Source organism: Apaloderma vittatum, unplaced genomic scaffold (genome assembly GCF_000703405.1).
Source record: "Apaloderma vittatum isolate BGI_N311 unplaced genomic scaffold, ASM70340v1 scaffold19013, whole genome shotgun sequence".
Classification (NCBI taxonomy): Eukaryota; Metazoa; Chordata; class Aves; order Trogoniformes; family Trogonidae; genus Apaloderma; species Apaloderma vittatum.
In genome coordinates, this window is record NW_009708857.1 from 1 (window position 1) to 17,374 (window position 17,374).

Sequence of the window (17,374 nt, forward strand, 5' to 3'; positions counted from 1 at the left end):
GAGCCTTTCTACCCTCCAGCACATCGACATTTTGCTAACTTTTATGAGGTTGGTGGCAAACTGAGAAGTTGAGTCAGACTGACACTAGACTCTTGTCCTGGAGATGCTTCCATGTGAAGTATCTTGGCCCTTTTTCTGGAGTATGAACTTGAGTATGCAAAGATATCTCTCACTGACCTGGAAGGATGGGCGCTTGTGCAATTTTGTTTCTTCTTCTGTCGGTATGACAGCTATGACAAAGCTGACAGCAAATGAAAGATGATTAGGCTTTGTTTCAGCCAGCAGTGTAAAGGTGGAAGAAATAGACTATTTCACTTATCTATTCCTGGACCTTAAACGTTGAGCTTTTCTGATGTAGAATTCACAATTTTATATTTTCTGTAGGAAAAGGTGGCAAAATGTCTACAGTTGATAAAAAGAATGTGAAGAAATCTGTGGTGTCAAAGCCAAACACAATTAAGTCTATGTTTATAGCCAGCGCTGGGAAGAAAACCACTGACGTAAGTTCTTAGACTTTTGAATTTAAAGATTTCTAACAGGTTTGCAGTGTTTTATTGGGAGTGGAATAAAGCAAGGGCTCATTTCAGTTTCTTATATCTAGCAAGACATAAACTCCTATTACAATTTCTTGTGTAGGGAGCATTCCTGTGTGTTTTATAGAAACCCTGTAGTCATTTATTGCTAGTCTCCTGATTGAGTTTACACATGTAACTAAGAACTGCTTGGGTATTCTGTTATCTTGCAGAAAACTGTGGACCTATCAAAGGATGATTTATTAGGGGATATTCTTCAAGATCTTAACGCTGAAGTAAGTGTATCAATAATACCTGCTTGAAACACTGTAGTGCATTAATTTTTCTTACTGTGGAGGATATCAAGAAAATAAAACTCTTCCTAGAACTAGACCGTCTTAAGATCAACTTCGTCCTTAGCACATCTGCTTGGTATGTTCCACGTACGTATGCAGTGTACTCGTTGTCTCCACTGTGCAGGACTTGCATCACTGTATATGTTTGATAAGCCAAAACTACTACGTTCTGATTAGAGATGGTTTATGTTAATGTGACGTAGAGCCTGTACTAGTGTAGGCTTCTGGGTTTCAGTCAGCTTGGAGTGAAACAGGATTTACCTGCATCTGAATTGTGTGTACTGTATGTGTGTATTGCCAGGCTCCAGCCAGTGTGTTGTGGGATATTTCCATGTGGCGTGTTTGGATTTGCGAGAGGAGCTGTGAGAGGACTATTTCAGCAGATGCCACAGCCTGAGCTTCTGTCTGTCTCCTCCTGCTTTCTGCAGTTTGCTCCAGATAACCCAATTAACACTTCCTCTGAGTTAGGAGTGCGGGAGTGGCTGCTGTAGCCGGGTTGAACTGTCGCATATGAGGGCATTCTTCAGCACTAATGACTTTTCAATGAGTTAATGCCTTTTATCAGGATTTCTTAAGACTGAAAAGATTGCTCACGTGTGAACTGTGAAACTGCTGTGATGGAGAGATGCTGAGTTGATATGTGTTATATCATAATAAACATAATGTTTTTTTTCAGAGCAATGAGGGCTATAGGTGTTCGAATGTAAAGTTGTTCTCCTGGGTTTGTGTGCTTTCTAGTTTACTCCTCCCTATATCTGATTGAGAGTTATAGTGTCTTAGGCTATGAAAAACCCTCAGATCATTAAGCAGATCCCTTTTAATGCGGTTGTTTTGTGGAGCATTTGTTAGGGGAAATAATGCTGTTAATTACACTATCTTCCATTTAGTTAGTTAGCTGTTATTTTTTTGACTTTGTTAGTTCTCTAAAATTTCTTTTGTCAGCTGTTGATAAGGTTGAGTACAAAATATCTGTGCATGTAAATAAATTGAAATGGGTTTTCCTCTGCTGTGACAGTGCTGAAAGAGCACTTCTACCTTTCTTAAGGCATGTGTGTTTACTACTCCTGTCTCAGCAGACATGAACATCCTGCCAGTTGTTTTGATAAGTGTGCATTAAAGGCACAGTTAGCTATTGAAAGGCCCTCTGCTTGAAAACTGTTTCACTTAATGAGTTTTTCTCTCAAACAGTTCACAAAAAAAGTCTAGTGTCTGTCTTCATGGGCTGATTTCTTGCTTAACTTTTTCTTCGTATGTGACTGAGTTATATATCAGGAGGTTTGTTTTCTTGGCAAATAAGAAATACTGGAGGCTTTCTCTCTTCTACTAACCAAGGCAAGAGTAAACGCTAAACAACAGTTTTTCTTTCGATGTTCAGACTGTTCAGGTTACTCCACCACCAATTGTAACGCTGAAAAGGAAAAAGTCTTCTGGAGTACCACTGAATCCTTTCTCTGTGCAGTCCCAAACTCCTAAGGTAAAGAAAGAAATGAGAAAAGTTCTCATTAATAAGTATTAATCTGTATTTTGGTTGATCTGAATGCTGTTGTCTTTTATTTCTGCTTCCGGAAATTAGTTTTCTCATTGGCAATGTTACTGTGTAACTTTATGCACTTTTTTTTTTGTCTTGCCCTCCCATGTTAATACAGAAACAGGACACATTTCTTTCTGTGTCTTTAGTATAGTAGCAGTGTATAGCAGTTATATTTGGCAGGTGAAACTATTTTTGTAGTGTTTGGTGCATCAAATGAAGGTGAGCTGCTGATTTGTCCGTTTTTTCCAAAGAGCAGAAAGGCCCTTATGGCAAGGAAGGATGATTGGAAGTGAAATAAGCAGAATAAAGTATTTGGGGTGGGGAAAAGGCTAAAAAACTCATCTTCTGCAGAAATGGAAAGCAAATGGAAAATTGAAGCTATGGATAGAAGTTTAACCTAGTGGAAGATTTTGGAATCAAAAGAGGCACAAGCTGCTAAGGATGAAAGGCTGGCAAACTCTTAAGAGTTCTGGTAAATGAGAAGGATTTTGTAGCTGGAAATGCAGTGGGATACTTGATAAGAGTCAGTAAGGACAAGTTAAGTAAAGTTAGGTAAATCTAACTTGTGAAACCTTGTATAACAGTGACATCAGCTCTTAGGTTGAAAATAATGACCAGTGCCACTCATGTGAAAGGTTGTGTTGGAGCATGGAAATAATTAAAAAAGAAAAAATGGGGATACAGTAAGAGAGGATCTTTGTCTTTTGGTGCAAGGCCGTGGTCATTTTTAGTAGGAAACATCGAGAAGGGAATTAATTCCCAGACAGGCTGTTGAGATGGTAGCTTCTGTGGTTGTGGGAGGATGAACTGGCAATTTTAGACAATGAAACAGATGTAGAGGTTGAAGAGTGCAGCTTTGGAAAATAAATGGACATAAAAAGCAAGATGGCAGCGATGCTTTCTAATTCAGGAGACAAGCAGCAATATAAGTATGAATAAATTCATTTAGCTGATGTACCAAAACATGTTAGTGAAAGTTGATTAAATAATGTTTTCTTTCTGTTTAAGGTGAGTGAAGGTCTGAGCTTGGTGTTGGCTGTAGCTGTACTGAGATTAAAACCCTAGAAATGATTGTGTGCAACTCTACATTCTCTGTAAATAACAGCTTTCCTTGAAGAGTAAGGGTTTGGACCTTGCCACAGGTTAAGGGGCCAGTACATGCAGAGACATGTTGTTAGTCTCTGTTGGTCTCCACCTGTTGGTGGAGGCCACTTCATACACGTCCCGTAAGAAGAGCTTCTGTAGCAGCTGTCACAGTAGTATTCTGTCTGAAAAACAAACTATGTGCTCATTGTCTCGGAGCATGCCAAAATGTTTCTTTGTTTTCCTTACTGTCCTTGCCTGTAGCATGAAATCCAAGGGAGAAGCACTCTTCTCTAGACCCATAATGTCCTGTAGACGTCTTGAACTCGTTACTGGTAGGAACAGGTGTAAACTACCGTACTGGCCTTCCCCAGTTGTTCCAGGCTCTGTTCCTGCCTGACATATATTGTCACATACTTGGTTGACATCAGTGGTTTTATTTTGTCAATGGAGTAGTGCTACGTGGGGAAAAATAGTGAAGGTAACCACAAACTTAATTAAATGGCCTGTTGTAAACTGCTTTTACCTATTACAGTAGAAACACGTAATGGCAGAAATGATAGTATAGAATTGAAAGTTTACTTTTGAGGAGTTTTAGCTATCATACTGCAAAATATGTGGAGCTTTTCCTCTAGCCCTGTTTGCTAGTTCTCCAGATAGCGAGTGCTAGATTTTTTTTCCCCTTTTTTTTTGCTCTTAAGAGAATTTTTTAAACTCATGGCTAAAATGTCTTTCAGGTAATCACCTCTACATCAAAGAGAGCTCCTTCTCATACCAGAAAGGAATCTCTTCCTCCATCTTCATTTCAGCCTAAACATCCCAATTACACAGCAAAATCTGTCATAGTCTCTGAAAATGGGGATACCAAGTATATGCAAAAAGCTACTAAGAATGATGCAACAGTGAAGACAATAGAAGAGAAGGCTATTGAAGGTATCAAAAAGAAATCAATATCCAGTTGCAGAAGCTCTTTAGATATGGCATATTAGTGTTAAAATACTTTTTGCTTAAATGTGGTATTTCTGTTGTGTATTAATACTGCATATAGAATCACAGAATGTTCAGGGTTTGAAGGGACCTCTAGGGATCATCTAGTCCAACCCCCCTGCCAGAGCGGGATCACCCAGGGCAGCCACACAGGAACGCATCCAGGCAGGTTTTGGAAGCCTCCAGAGAAGGAGACTCCACAACCTCTCTGGGCAGCCTGTTCCAGTGCTCTGTCACCCTCACAGTAAAGAAATTTCTCCTCATATTGAGGTGGAACTTCCTGCATTCTAACTTAAAGCCATTATTTCTTCTGCTATTGTTGTCTGTGCATAGTGCTGTAGTATAATGACTCAAGCCTTTAGTTCTATGTGCAACACTTCCAGATGATGATCAGGGAATGATGGATTTTGCTGAGGAGGACTTTGATGAACCTATGGAAGCCGAGCATGTGGAAACTATACCTGAGACAGCTGAAAGCATGAAGAGAGACAAGGAAATTGAAAAGAAAGAGAGAGAACAGCTGGAATTGGACAAAAAAGAAACATCTGTTTTGTGAGAATCCCTTTTTATTTCTTTTTCCACTAAGAAGCCTTTCAATATCTGTGAACTTTAGATTTATCTTCGTATTTGTCTCTGCCAATGGGATACTTGTGATAACAGGCAGAATCATGGTAATGCTGTGTGGTTTTTTGTAAGTGCCGTTAGAAGCGGTAATGTTGAACATGCTCATAGCTTCTTAACTGAAAAGTACTTAGTAGTTTTGGAATTTAGCACATGTCAACATAACACATATTTCTGTACATTGAGGTGACTCAGTGTGCGTATTGAACAACAAACTTTGCCAATAAGCAAAAATGGAGAATTGCTAATGATGCTTATTCTAAGCAACTGTGAAGGAGTTTCATAACTTTAGTTTTAGTTAAAGGTGTTGTCCCTGAAAGTAATTTCACATGGTGAAGAGTTGTGCCTCTGGAAATAAGAAAAGGTTGTTTTTCCCTGGGTTGCTTTTTTATTATTATTTGGAAGAATCTTGACTTGTACATTTATGTATCTTTAAACTGTAAAATATTGAAATGATCTAAAAGACTTTTAACGTTTAATAAAGGAGAATTTGATTTTGTTGAAATAATCTATTGTCCCCACTGAGCAACCTGTAAAGATGGATGGATGTATTTGTTATGTAAAGACTTGAATGACCAAGGCCTGTGTATTCTGTACTGAGAACCATAGTTTTTATCTTTGTCACTCCATCCTTCTTTTCAGAAGTCTGAGAAAACCCAGCAGTTGGGAATGTTGCTTGGTAGTGGCAAGAGCAGCAAAAATGTCAGAATATAGGTATGAAAAAAAGCAAAACAGTGGTGGTTATAGCAAAGACACAATTTTACTTGTTTCTTTTTTCTTCTGCAAAACCTGCAGAAGTTGTTCTCTCCCAGGTGTCTCATGTTGGGACAGAATTGATGAGGATGAAGCTGATCTAGTAGCGGCAGAAGTTCAGCTGGACCCCAATCTCCTTCCACTTGTCAATGGAGAAAATGATGATCAAGTCTTAAGATTTTATTGGTTGGATGCTTATGAAGATCAGTTCAGTCAGCCAGGTAACTGTTCCGTTACCAGCAGAAAATGCCATTCTGATTCTTTTTATGTAACTGAGATTTTTCGGACTTGCCTAAATTATGTCTAGACACCCTGTCCCTCTGTGCTGTGTAACTTGTCTGTTCATCTCATATTTTTCTATGTCTGCCATCAATGCAGGGCACTACGACTGCGAAAAGTCAGAATGTCATGTCTTGGTCTAGTGTAGGAGTAGGTACAAAAGTTGCTGCTATAGCGCTTCTCAGTTGGTGACCTGTTAGCTGCCTTAAAATCCTATATGCTCCAGGAATAAGCTGATGATGATTTCTTACTCAGTGATGCAATAATTGAGCATGCTTTCTTCTTATTTTTGGAAACGTAACGTAAAATTCTGGTGGTTTATTAGAAAACCTGTATAAGAGCAGTTGCATAGTATTTTATGAAGGAAAGGTATATCTGTCAAGGGAGGAAGGTGACCTGAAAAATATAAACTCTGCCTAGATTCCTGTGTTCAAATTGTGTAAATCTTGAAGATTGTCTTTAGATTAACATCCCTAAAATACTTTGTGCAGTTGAAGTGTGAATCCTAGCTCTCATCATCTTCAAAATTGTGGCATTCTGATCTCAGCCCTGACAAAAAACGTCCCGCTCACATCTGTTCTAGGCACTTCCCATTCATCCTCTCATTTTGTCAGCAGCTTTAGAATCTTGGGTTTCTAATTTGTGCTTCATGTAGGTTTACCGGAAGGTTCTTCCATTTGTTGGTGAAGATTTTTTGGGTTGATGCTGTAAGCATTGAGTTAGATACGTTTCTTTGCTACACCTTTTGTTGTGAGCCGGGATGCCAGATTAAATATGAGACTGTGCTGGGCTGAACAGCTTGATGATGGGAGTGGTAGTAATCACAGATATCGTGATGAAATCAATGGCTTTAATATAAAATTGCTACTTTTAAAGACCCCACTATTGTTCTTTTTCCTTTTTTTTTTCCCTTCTAAGTCAGTGGTTGCTGAATGGAGCATAATTATGAAAGGATTTCTGTTCTTTGCATGCAAGAAGTGTTCTTTTCTCATTATGACTTTTTCAGGATTGAATAATAAAGACTGCACCTGTTTTCAATTAGTAGTGTAGAAGGGAAAATTCTGATACTGCTTTTTGTTTAACATGTTCATGATCTTTGTTTATGCCTCATTTGCTGTGATGTCAAATGCATTGCCTGAAGAGTAAATACTATAGCATAATCATAAGACTCTTTCAAACCTAATGATTTTTTGGAAGCTTACTTTTCATAACTCCCTTTACTATCTTAGGCAGAGAACTTGAGAATTGTAATCCTATTAACATTTTAAAGAAATAATGAAATAATGAATAAAACCTGCTCTTTTTCTTCTGCAAGACTTTTTCCCTGTCCCTTCAATTTGCTTGGCCTTTGGTTCATTGGTAACATGATGTTTCTTTTCACAGACTTAGTGTTTTATAGATTTTACTCCCATTTTTTTCTTTCTTCTTTTCATAACCAGGCTTACAGAGTGTAGGGCTTAATATTTCTTCTCTCATTTATTGGTTTTACATACAAAATGTTTCTGAAAACTCTTTGAAGTTAGCCCTGCTTTCATAGAATCACAGAATATTCAAGGTTGGAAGGGACCTCTAGGGATCATCTAGTCCAACCCCCCTGACAGAGCAGGATCCCCTAGGGCAGCCACACAGGAACGCATCCAGGCAGGTTTTGAAAGTCTCCAGAGAAGGAGTCTCCACAACCTCTCTGGGCAGCCTGTGCCAGGGCTCTGTCACCCTCACAGTAAAGAAATTCCTCCTCGTGTTGAGGTGGAATTTCCTATGTTCTAACTTAAACCCGTTATTTCTTGTTCTATTACTTGGCACCGCTGAGAAGAGATTGTCCCCTTCCCCTTGACACCCACCCCTCAGATATTTGTATATGTTAATAAGGTCCCCTCTCAGCCGTCTCCTTTCAAGGCTAAACAGCCCCAGTTCTCTCAGTCTCTCTTCACAGGAGAGATGTTCAAGTCCCTTAATCATCCTCGTAGCTCTCCGCTGGACTCTCTCCAGTAGGTCCCTGTCTCTCTTGAATTGAGGAGCCCAAAACTGAACACAATTATTCCAGGTGCAGTCTCCCCAGAGTAGAGGGGGAGGAGAACCTCCCTGGACCTGCTGGACACACTTTTCTTAATGCACCCCAGGACCCCATTGGCCCTCTTGGCCGCAAGGGCACATTGCTGTCCCATGGACAACTGACTGTCCTCTAGGACTCTTATTGCATGGGTGGATGGGTGATGATGGTGTACAGGATGTTCGACTAGGAGACCTCGAAAGGTTCCTTCCATCCTAAATTACTCTGATTCTGTGAAATCTGACGATTAACACCACTTATTAGTCCGTGCTAGAGTTGATTGAGGATTATCTCTGCAATCCAGGCAGCCTTTTACCCTGTATTTGAGTGGCTCATGTATCCTTTTTTCTATCTCACCTGCTTATATATACACCTCTGACAGGTTAACTTCTCCATGTTCTTAGTATTGCCAGCTGTTAAAGCAACCAGCTACTGTTTTGTAGTCTCTCCCATAGTTTCATCTTTTTTTATGATACAAATCTATCTGAGCTTTTTACCCCTTTAAAGAAAAAAAAAAAGAGACATTGCTGGGGACAAGTACTTAATCTTCCTTGTCACTTAGATCTGTAATTTGAGCTCTTTCTAGATCCTTTTATTCAAACTGTCTAAATCTTGAAGATTGCCTCCATATTAAAATCTCTAAGACACTTTGTGCAGCTGAAGCTTGTATCCTCGCTCTCATCATCTTCAAAACCGTAGCATTCTCTGTCCTTGACAAAAGTAGTTTTGTTCACATCTATTCCAAGCACTCAGGAAATGATTTTTCTTAGCCTGTCACTCTAACTCTGTCATCCATCTTAGTGCATCTTCAGTGATTTATCTTTGATCTAATGGACTAAGGAAGGTGCCTTTACATCTGATAGATTGCGTGGCAAAGAAAAATTATAACTCTTAACCAGGGACTTGTTTGCGCGTTGTCAGACCAAGCAGAAATGCAGGTTCCAGACTCTTCATGTGAAACACTATTTCTGAGCCAGTCTCAGCTCTGATATTTTGGATTTCATCAATAGAAGACTGTCTTCCATATAATCATATTCCAAATTATTTGGAGCTTGAAGGGAACTCAGGTGAAGCCAGGTTTTTGAGCTGGAAGTTTATTTTACTTGTAATTCACAAACCGTATGTGAAAGTCAGTTGGCTTTGTTCTGCATTATTTCGAACTTCAACATCACTTGATTAGCAACTTGCAGCCGTTTCGTGCTAATGCAAATTCTCTGTGCCTCAGAAGTGTGCGTGACATGCTAAAGATGTGGTCCACAGAGAAGTCAGTTGCACTAGGCCTGCTCTGTATTGACTTTCTGAATAGTCTGCCTTGGTTACAACTGCTGTCTTAGCATCTGGGATTTCTTGCGATATTGTACCTTTTTTGGTGTCCTCATTTGTGAAAAATAGTTAATTGAAAACTTTTTTTACACTTGATCAGCTTCTCCTTGTCTTCAGAATGCACTTCTACAGGTTTTATTAGTAGTAGAGTCTTGATCTCAATATACTAAAATGTAGGAAAAATGATTTAGTTGTACTGATGTAGCTGAAGAATGAAAAATTGCAGGTAACACGTTTCAGGAGTGATTGACAGCCCAGGCATTCTAATTATCTTCGTCTTTCACTGACTTCTCTCACCTTCCTCTCTCCATGAATTATCAAGCTAATGTAGGTAGAAATGGAGTATCAGAACAGATTTCTGAGACTAACTATGTGATGCCATTTTGAATTACAAGTATCAAGGTGTTACTATAGTGATGGAGGTAGGGGCATGAAGAACTATATAGTCATTTATTTGTAAAGCTGCTGTTTAAAGCAATTTAGAATGTTCTGATACATCAGAAAGATTTGTTGTTCAGGGGCCTAAACCAGAAATGGTTGTTTTCGTGTGCAAGAATACTTAATAAGCTGCCTTAGGCAGCATTGAGCATGATTGATTTAAGAATTGCATACTGAATTCTTTGCCCTTCTTCCTTAGGTGTGGTGTTCTTGTTTGGCAAAGTTTGGATTGAATCTGCAAACACCTATGTCAGCTGTTGTGTGACAGTGAAAAATATTGAGAGAACTGTTTATTTACTGCCACGTGAAACAGTAAGTATATCTTTTAAGCATGTCAGACATAAGTACCTTTCACTCTGTTTATGGCAGCTTATGAGTTGTAGTAGTGGGTTTGTGGGAACTGTTGAAGCCAGTGTCATCTGATGTAGGTGGTAAAGTTAAGTACAATGTATACACGGTGCATCCCATTTGAGATTCAGAGTAGAGCGTTGCTGCTTCCCCCTGACCCTAGATAACAACTGCAGACAGATTGTTTCCTTTAGACTTGCTGCTTAGGAAATAAAGTTGTTTTGAAGTATTATTAGAAAACTTAATGCTTTAAACACCATTTCAAATAATATTTTTGTAAATTCGGGCTGCCTTGGCTGATTGCTTTGTCTGCTGGCACTTTTTGTTAGTTTGTAAATCTTGACTTCTGTTTTTTGAGGAAATCGACCTACCCACTGGCAAAGAGACGGAGACTCCAGTAACTATAATGAGTGTTTTCAAGGAATTTAATGACTGCATTTCACCAAAGTATAAGATCATGAAGTTCAAATCCAAGGTTTGGCTACAAGCATCTTCTTTGGTCATTTTCTATTTTTCTTGTTTGTAAGGTGGGAAGTCTGTTGAAAACACTGTCTAGTGGGGGAAGTGGACATATGCTGAAATGCAGATATGTAACTCCTGACATGTGAAGTGTACCTGCTTGTAAAAGCCATCCCAATGTCTTCCCAAATATCCATACTCCTTTAAGAACAGTTAATCTGCAACATGATTGTTACACCAGAAGTTTAAAGATACTGCTTTTGAAAATACGCATTCATTTGCTTTTTTAAAACTAGGTTTCTTTCTTGCTTGTTGAGCTATTTTGGGGAATACAGGACAAACAGAAGTTCTGATACCTAAAGCCTGGATATAAGCTCGTGGTGTCAAACTTTAAAATAAAGGATTGTGTTGAACAGCAAATAGATCAGTACACTGGGGTTAGACCGTCTTTGCGTGGTTACCAGGTGTCATGTTGGACTTCATTTCTTGGCCTGTCTCATCCTTCTTGCCCTTGCAGATTTGTATTTTTTCAGAATTTGTGCTGTTCAAAGCATGAATTGTCATAGTGTGTTTATACAGGAGTTAACCAGTTGTGAGGACTGTCATCTAGTCTTGAAACTTGACATATTTTGGGCTTATCAGTTATGGGTGTCTTAGAGTGTTATTTTACTGCGTTCCGTTTGCTCAACAAATCCTTAAAAGAGCACTGGAGAAAAAAAGATGTTGCTGTAATAGAGAATTTGCAGGTAGAGTAATACGGTCTTGTCAAAGTCTGCTGAAAAGAGCTGATACGGCTGATAGTGTTGCAGATTTGAGCTGAACCAGTTTGCTAGCGTGGGGAAGCTTTCTTCTTCATTTGCCTAGATAATTTGTCTTTTGGCAGGGAGGGGCAGAGGTGGGGAGTTTTTGTTGGGAAGCGTGGCTAAATATGCATGTTAGCGCAGAAGATTTGTTCAGAGTGAAGCGTTCCAAAAGTTTTCTGTTCCATGAAGGAGTGTGTCATTAGCCTGACAAAGCTGGCTTTTGTTGTAATTGCTGGGTGGTATGGAATTGGTTGTAACTTTTCCCAGGCTGGCTATCTTGTGACTTTGTAGGATTCATTCCTACAAATGATCAGGAAATGGGATGGCAAGTAAAAATTCAGGAGGAATGGAATTTAATGATTTGTAAATGAGGGAAAATAAAAACAAGTTCATATAGTGATTCAGGTTGGAAAGACCCTCAGAAGGTCATCTAATCCAGAACTAGAGTACTTCTGAAAGTTTAAGTTGCTGAAGTGAAAATGTGAGCAGTGTTTCTCAAATGGCAAATTCGTGCAAGACTTGAAATCTTTCCATTGATGTATAGCTTGGTGCATTATTTACATCATTCAGGGAAAATACCTTCCATTAGTGCTTTATAAAACTTTTTTTTTGTTCTAGCTAATTTTCTTTCTCAAAACTGATGCAAATTTAGCTTTTTCAGTTTTCTCAATGTTATTTCTCTTGTATATTTGATTATAACTTTGTTACCTGTAGGGATCAGAAAGGAATGAATTTAACAGTAGGTAAAATCTAAGTTTGTAATAGCTCCACTGTTCAAAGACCGTTTCATGAATGAGGGAGGAAACTCAAGGTAAATCAGTTCTTTATTAGAAGAGAGGGCCTTTGAAAAGACTCAGTATTGGCTCGTAGAATCTTTAGAAACCTCTACCTGTTCCATGTGTGCTAAGGAAGAATAGTTCAAGTGAGCTAATGGAGTAATCACGTTTAACCTTCAAAGATGGCTTTTAAAAATCAAGGTAAGTGATATGCAGGGAGTATTTGAACTGTTATTTCTGGTGTTAGTTCAAAGCTTATGGAATTTTTACTGAGTTTACACCCAACTGTGTTGTCCATACACATGACTACAGTGCATCTGGCATCCTTGAGTGTACCGCAGGAGTGGTTCCTAGCGGGAATAGGGAAGTAGCAGCATTAAGGCATTGTTCAGATCTTACCTAGAATATTGTAAAACTTGATCGCCTTGATGTGCAAGGATTAACTTAGTGATGATGGGCACAAGATGGTAATTAGAAGGATAAGACAAAAAGAGAATTGGTTATACCGAAGATAAGTATGAAAGAGCTTTAGTTTCTTTTTTAGCCTAGTAAAGTGGAGAATAATGATAAGACCTTTTTGCTCTCTAAAAACATGAAAAGGGGATGAGCAGCAAGAAAGCTATTTAAGGGACGATTTTAGCGAGAGAACAAATATAAAAATTTTAATTCATGAGTAAATTAGGCAGGATAGTTGGGAGTGCAGAGAAGCTTTGAAATAACCTATGAGAATTGTTTCTGAACAGTGAGAATTCAGATTATTTTTGTATTTGTCATACTCTTCAATGAACTAAATTTTGCTAACATGATAAAAGGCTATCCAGTTTTATTTTACTGGAATAATTTTGATAGTTACTGCCTCCTGGAAGGATTGGACCTAGCAGGATGGTGTCTAACTAGTAATGTTGGGGATGAGAGAAAATGTAGGATTGGAGGTCAAGGCTGTTGGTAGAGCCTTTGGAGGAAAGTATTACAGTAACTCAGATATTTCAGCTTAACACAGAATTGATGGTGAAGAAGTGGCACCAAATCTGGTCAGGCTTACATGTCTGCAGCAGGGGGTCCTTTTGCTGCCTGCAAGATGATTGAGGAAGCAGTAGAGTTGTCCTGTTACTCCGCCCTCTTTTTATTTTGTTCCTCTCTGAGAGACCTCAGTTTGCCTAGTTATATGCCTTACTAATCTGTTTTTCAAGAGGAGTCATCATCTTTTTCACTGCAGCCCTGCCACCGGAGGTGATGTGTTGTTACACAGCCTTTGCTTCTGGGTTTCCATATGGCTGCACAGGGCTCTTGCATGGAAATGGTGGTGGCACTCAGATGAGTGAACCCTTCACAAAAATGATCTCCGCAAAGTTGTCACTGTGATTAAGAGCTCACTTAACCTTTAGAAGAAATCCCCTGTTCTGTGATGGGCAGCCCATGTCCCACTACTGTGTTGTTAAGGACCGGTGTTCTGAAAGAGTTTTGAAAGGGTAATGACAGTATTGTCCAGGTGAGCAGAGCGCTCGTGGGTGATGCATTCATGAAGTCTCAGTTTTGGCATAGTATTGTGAAACCAAGATCTCGTTCTTCCATCATTAGCTGAAAATCGGAAAGGTTACTGGCATACCCGCCATGCACCCAGAGTTCTTTTACTCGGAATACCCAGTTTTGTGATGATGCAGAGAGCCAATATTTAGGCTCTGATAAAAGTTGTTCTCTGCGCGTGTGCATCTTGGCCTTGCCAGCACCAAACTTCGTCCCTGTGAGCAGATACACTTCAGCCGGATCATTTCCTCCTGCACCTGCTGCTAATTGCAGCTTCAGTGGGTTGCACTGCTGCCAAGTTAGCAAGTCTTCACAAATCAATTTGAAAGCAGCCTTTACTCCACTTAGGAACTTAGCAGCTAATCACTGCTGCTCATTTCTGCTCTCTGAAGGGCCACTTGAAGGGCAGATTACTCTGCAGCAAAGCATTCATTCAGTGCAGTTATGACCAGACGCTTGTGTAATTGAGCTGAGCTCTGTGGAATAAGGCAGATGAATCACTGCAGCAAACTATTTTTACACTATGTTCAGCTTGCGTTTGCAACAAGGACTTGTTTAAAGCCTGAGAGGGTTTTTTTTTTAAATTAAAAAAAAAGAAGAAAAAAGAAGGGGGGCACCAGTAACGTGCTAAAAGCAGTGCATTGCCATGTGCTGCTCGTATGAGGTGCTGCTTTGGCTCAGGAGTTCAAGTCTACATTTGCATGCTAATTTGCAATGCTGTTCTGACTTCTTAGTGGTGCTCTTGTACCGAGTTATATTACTCGTTTCTGCTTCCATGTAGCTGTTGATGCCATAGTTGTTTCTGCATTTGCCTTCTTCCTATTCATAGCAGAGGGCCCTTTCCACAAGCTTTGCAGCCTGAAAAAAATGCGGTGTTACAAGATGTAGCGAAATTAACTGCTCCTTGCAGTGATCTGACGGAGCTATGACTGATGCTATTAATTTAAGGGAAAAAACCCAACCACAAAACTAAATAACTTGCAGTTTATCTAACTGTGTATGTGTTTTGTCTGTTTGTAAATTTTATTCCAATTTACGGTGACTTTGTTTTTTCTTGTTAAATTTACTCTAGTGATAAATTTTGCTCTCGGTATGAATAATGTGCTAAACTTAGTGCACTATCCAGTGAAAATACACTTTTTGATTTAAGGAGCCTCTAGGAGTTTTATATTAAGAGTAATGTTCTGGCATAGTTATGACATAACATAATAACAATAATTTATAACAGTGGTGCAGATGGTTTCTGAAGTATTACTAGGCAGACCATACGTATTACAGGGTAGAGCATGGCATTTAAGCAGGTACATAGCATTGCTGCACAGGATATGGTAATTATCTGGAAAATGAAGGTAGTTATTCTTAGAAACTGCAAGCTGTGCATGTTGTAGAAAATCATTGTTCTTGAAGAAAGCAGAAGTGATACTTTCAGTAAAGTTGTACTGAACTTGAGACTGCTTTAACTGTCTGTGTTAGAGATACATAAACAAGCTTAACTACTTTCTAGTAAAACCCAAGTCCCACAAAATGAAAAATACAATACTGTCATAGAAATGATTCTAAGTGTGTAATAAACAGCTGGCAGATGGTTGGGAAATCAGCTCTCCTGGGTGCCTCTCTGAAGTACCAGTACACTAAAACATGCAGTATGAAAGGAAGAACTGTGTGCAGTTACAGGGCTGCAGTGTCACTGGGATCGTGGACATGCCTATGGTTAAGGAGGACAGGCTGGGATGGCGTGGGGGGGTTGTCTTTGACGTGTCAGAGCAATGGGAATGTCTGGAGCCCTGCCTAAGAATGGGCGAAGAGCTTATGGGTCAGGATCAGAGGGCAGACTAATGGTGGCAAAGGGAAAGCCAAAGCCCACCTGGAGTTCATAGAACCATAGAACAATTCAGGTTGGAAAAGACCCTTGGGATCATTGAGTCCAACCATTGACCCTACACTACAAGTTCACCCCTAAACCATATCACCCAACACCACATCTAAGCGACACTTAAACACATCCAGGGATGGCGACTCAACCACCTCCCTAGGCAGTCTGTTCCAGCGTCTGACCACTCTTTCTGTGAGGAATTTCTTCCTAATGTCCAGCCTAAACTTGCCCTGTTGCAACTAGTTGTATCTGGTGAGGCAGGCACAGAGCAATAGGAAGGGCTTCTGTAGGTACTGGAGGACCAAGGGAAAATGTGGACCCGCTGCTGTAAAGCTTGAGGAATATGGTTACATAGGGCATGGAGAAGGCAGAGATACTCGATGATGATGTCTTCACCTTGATCTTTGCTGCTAAGTCCAGCCCACAGCAAGCCCTGACCCCAGGACACCAGAAGGACAGCCTGAAGCAAAGAAGACTTTCGGTTTAGGGAAAATTTAAACAAATTGGGCAGAGGTGCATGGGACTTGATGTGATGCACCTATGACTGTGGAGAGAGCTGGCCAGTGTCATTGTGAGGCCACACTTACTTTTAAAAGGTCGTGTTGATCAGGGGAGATTGCTGAGGGCTGTGAGATAGGAAATGTCGAAGTTGTCCTCAAAATTAGCGAGGAGGGTGAAATTCCAGGGAACTAGAGGCTGATCAGCCTTGTCTCAAGCCCTGGGAAAAGGTGATGGAGCAACTACCTGTGAAAAAACCTGTCTTCCAGACACATAAAGCACAAGGTGTTTGGGAGTGAGTTTGCAAAAGGGGTCTACATGCTTCACCAAGCTGGTAACCTTCTGTGAAGAGATGAATGGCTTGATGGATGGAGGGACAGTGGCTATTGTTTATCTTGACTTTAGTAAGGCCTTCAGCACTACCAAGACATCTTCTATGACAAACTGATAAAAGTATGGGATAAGTAAGTGGACAATGAGATGGATTTAAAACTGGCTGCACTGCTGGGCTCCAAGGGTTGTGATCAACAGCACAGAGTCCAGCCAGAGGCCAGTCCCCAGTGAGATACCCCAGGGGCCGATACTCGGTCCTGTCCTACTTAGTGACTGTGTCAGTGACTTGGATGATGGCCAGAGCACACACTTGGCAAGTTTGCAGACAGTAGAAAACAGGGAGGAGTGGCTGATGTACCGGGTGAGTGTGCTGCTGTTCAGAGGGACCTCAACAGGCAGGAAATGTCTCATGGCCTGCAGGAATCTCATCAAGTTCAGAGAAGGGAAGTAGTAAGTTCTGCACCAGGACTGGAATAATCTTGGGCAACAGTAGGTGCTGGTAACTGGGTGGAAAGCAGCTTTGGAGGGAAGGATATGGTTGCACTGTAGACGTGAAGTTGGACAAGAGCCAGCAACGTACCCTTGTGGCAGAGACGGCTGTGGGTACCCTGGGCTGTGGGTAAATATTGAGGATGGTTCTCCCCCCTCTGCTGCGTTCAGCTGAGCTTCCTGCTACAAGAAAGGTGTGCGTGTACTGGAGCAAGTCCAGCACAGCACCACAAAGATACTTAAAGGGACTTGAGGATCTGTCTTTTGAGGAGAGGCTGAGAGACCTGGAACAACTCAGCTTGGAGAAGAGAAGGTTCAGGGTGAGGGATTGGTGGTGC

General features: G+C 40.3%; 1 protein-coding gene across 1 annotated transcript in view; it reads left to right on the forward strand.

Annotated features, from left to right (window-relative positions):
* Positions 1 to 384: 384 nt before the first annotated feature.
* POLA1 (polymerase (DNA directed), alpha 1, catalytic subunit) overlaps positions 385 to 17,374 on the forward strand; it is a gene marked incomplete at both ends in the record, with an annotated part of 30,574 nt that continues 13,584 nt past the window's right edge. Inside the window, 8 exons of the mRNA XM_009866716.1 lie at positions 385 to 500; positions 746 to 808; positions 2,244 to 2,342; positions 4,220 to 4,415; positions 4,853 to 5,021; positions 5,886 to 6,064; positions 10,133 to 10,245; positions 10,640 to 10,756. Of these exons, the coding sequence (XP_009865018.1) occupies positions 385 to 500; positions 746 to 808; positions 2,244 to 2,342; positions 4,220 to 4,415; positions 4,853 to 5,021; positions 5,886 to 6,064; positions 10,133 to 10,245; positions 10,640 to 10,756 (1,052 nt within the window). The remainder of the gene's footprint in view (positions 501 to 745; positions 809 to 2,243; positions 2,343 to 4,219; positions 4,416 to 4,852; positions 5,022 to 5,885; positions 6,065 to 10,132; positions 10,246 to 10,639; positions 10,757 to 17,374) is intronic.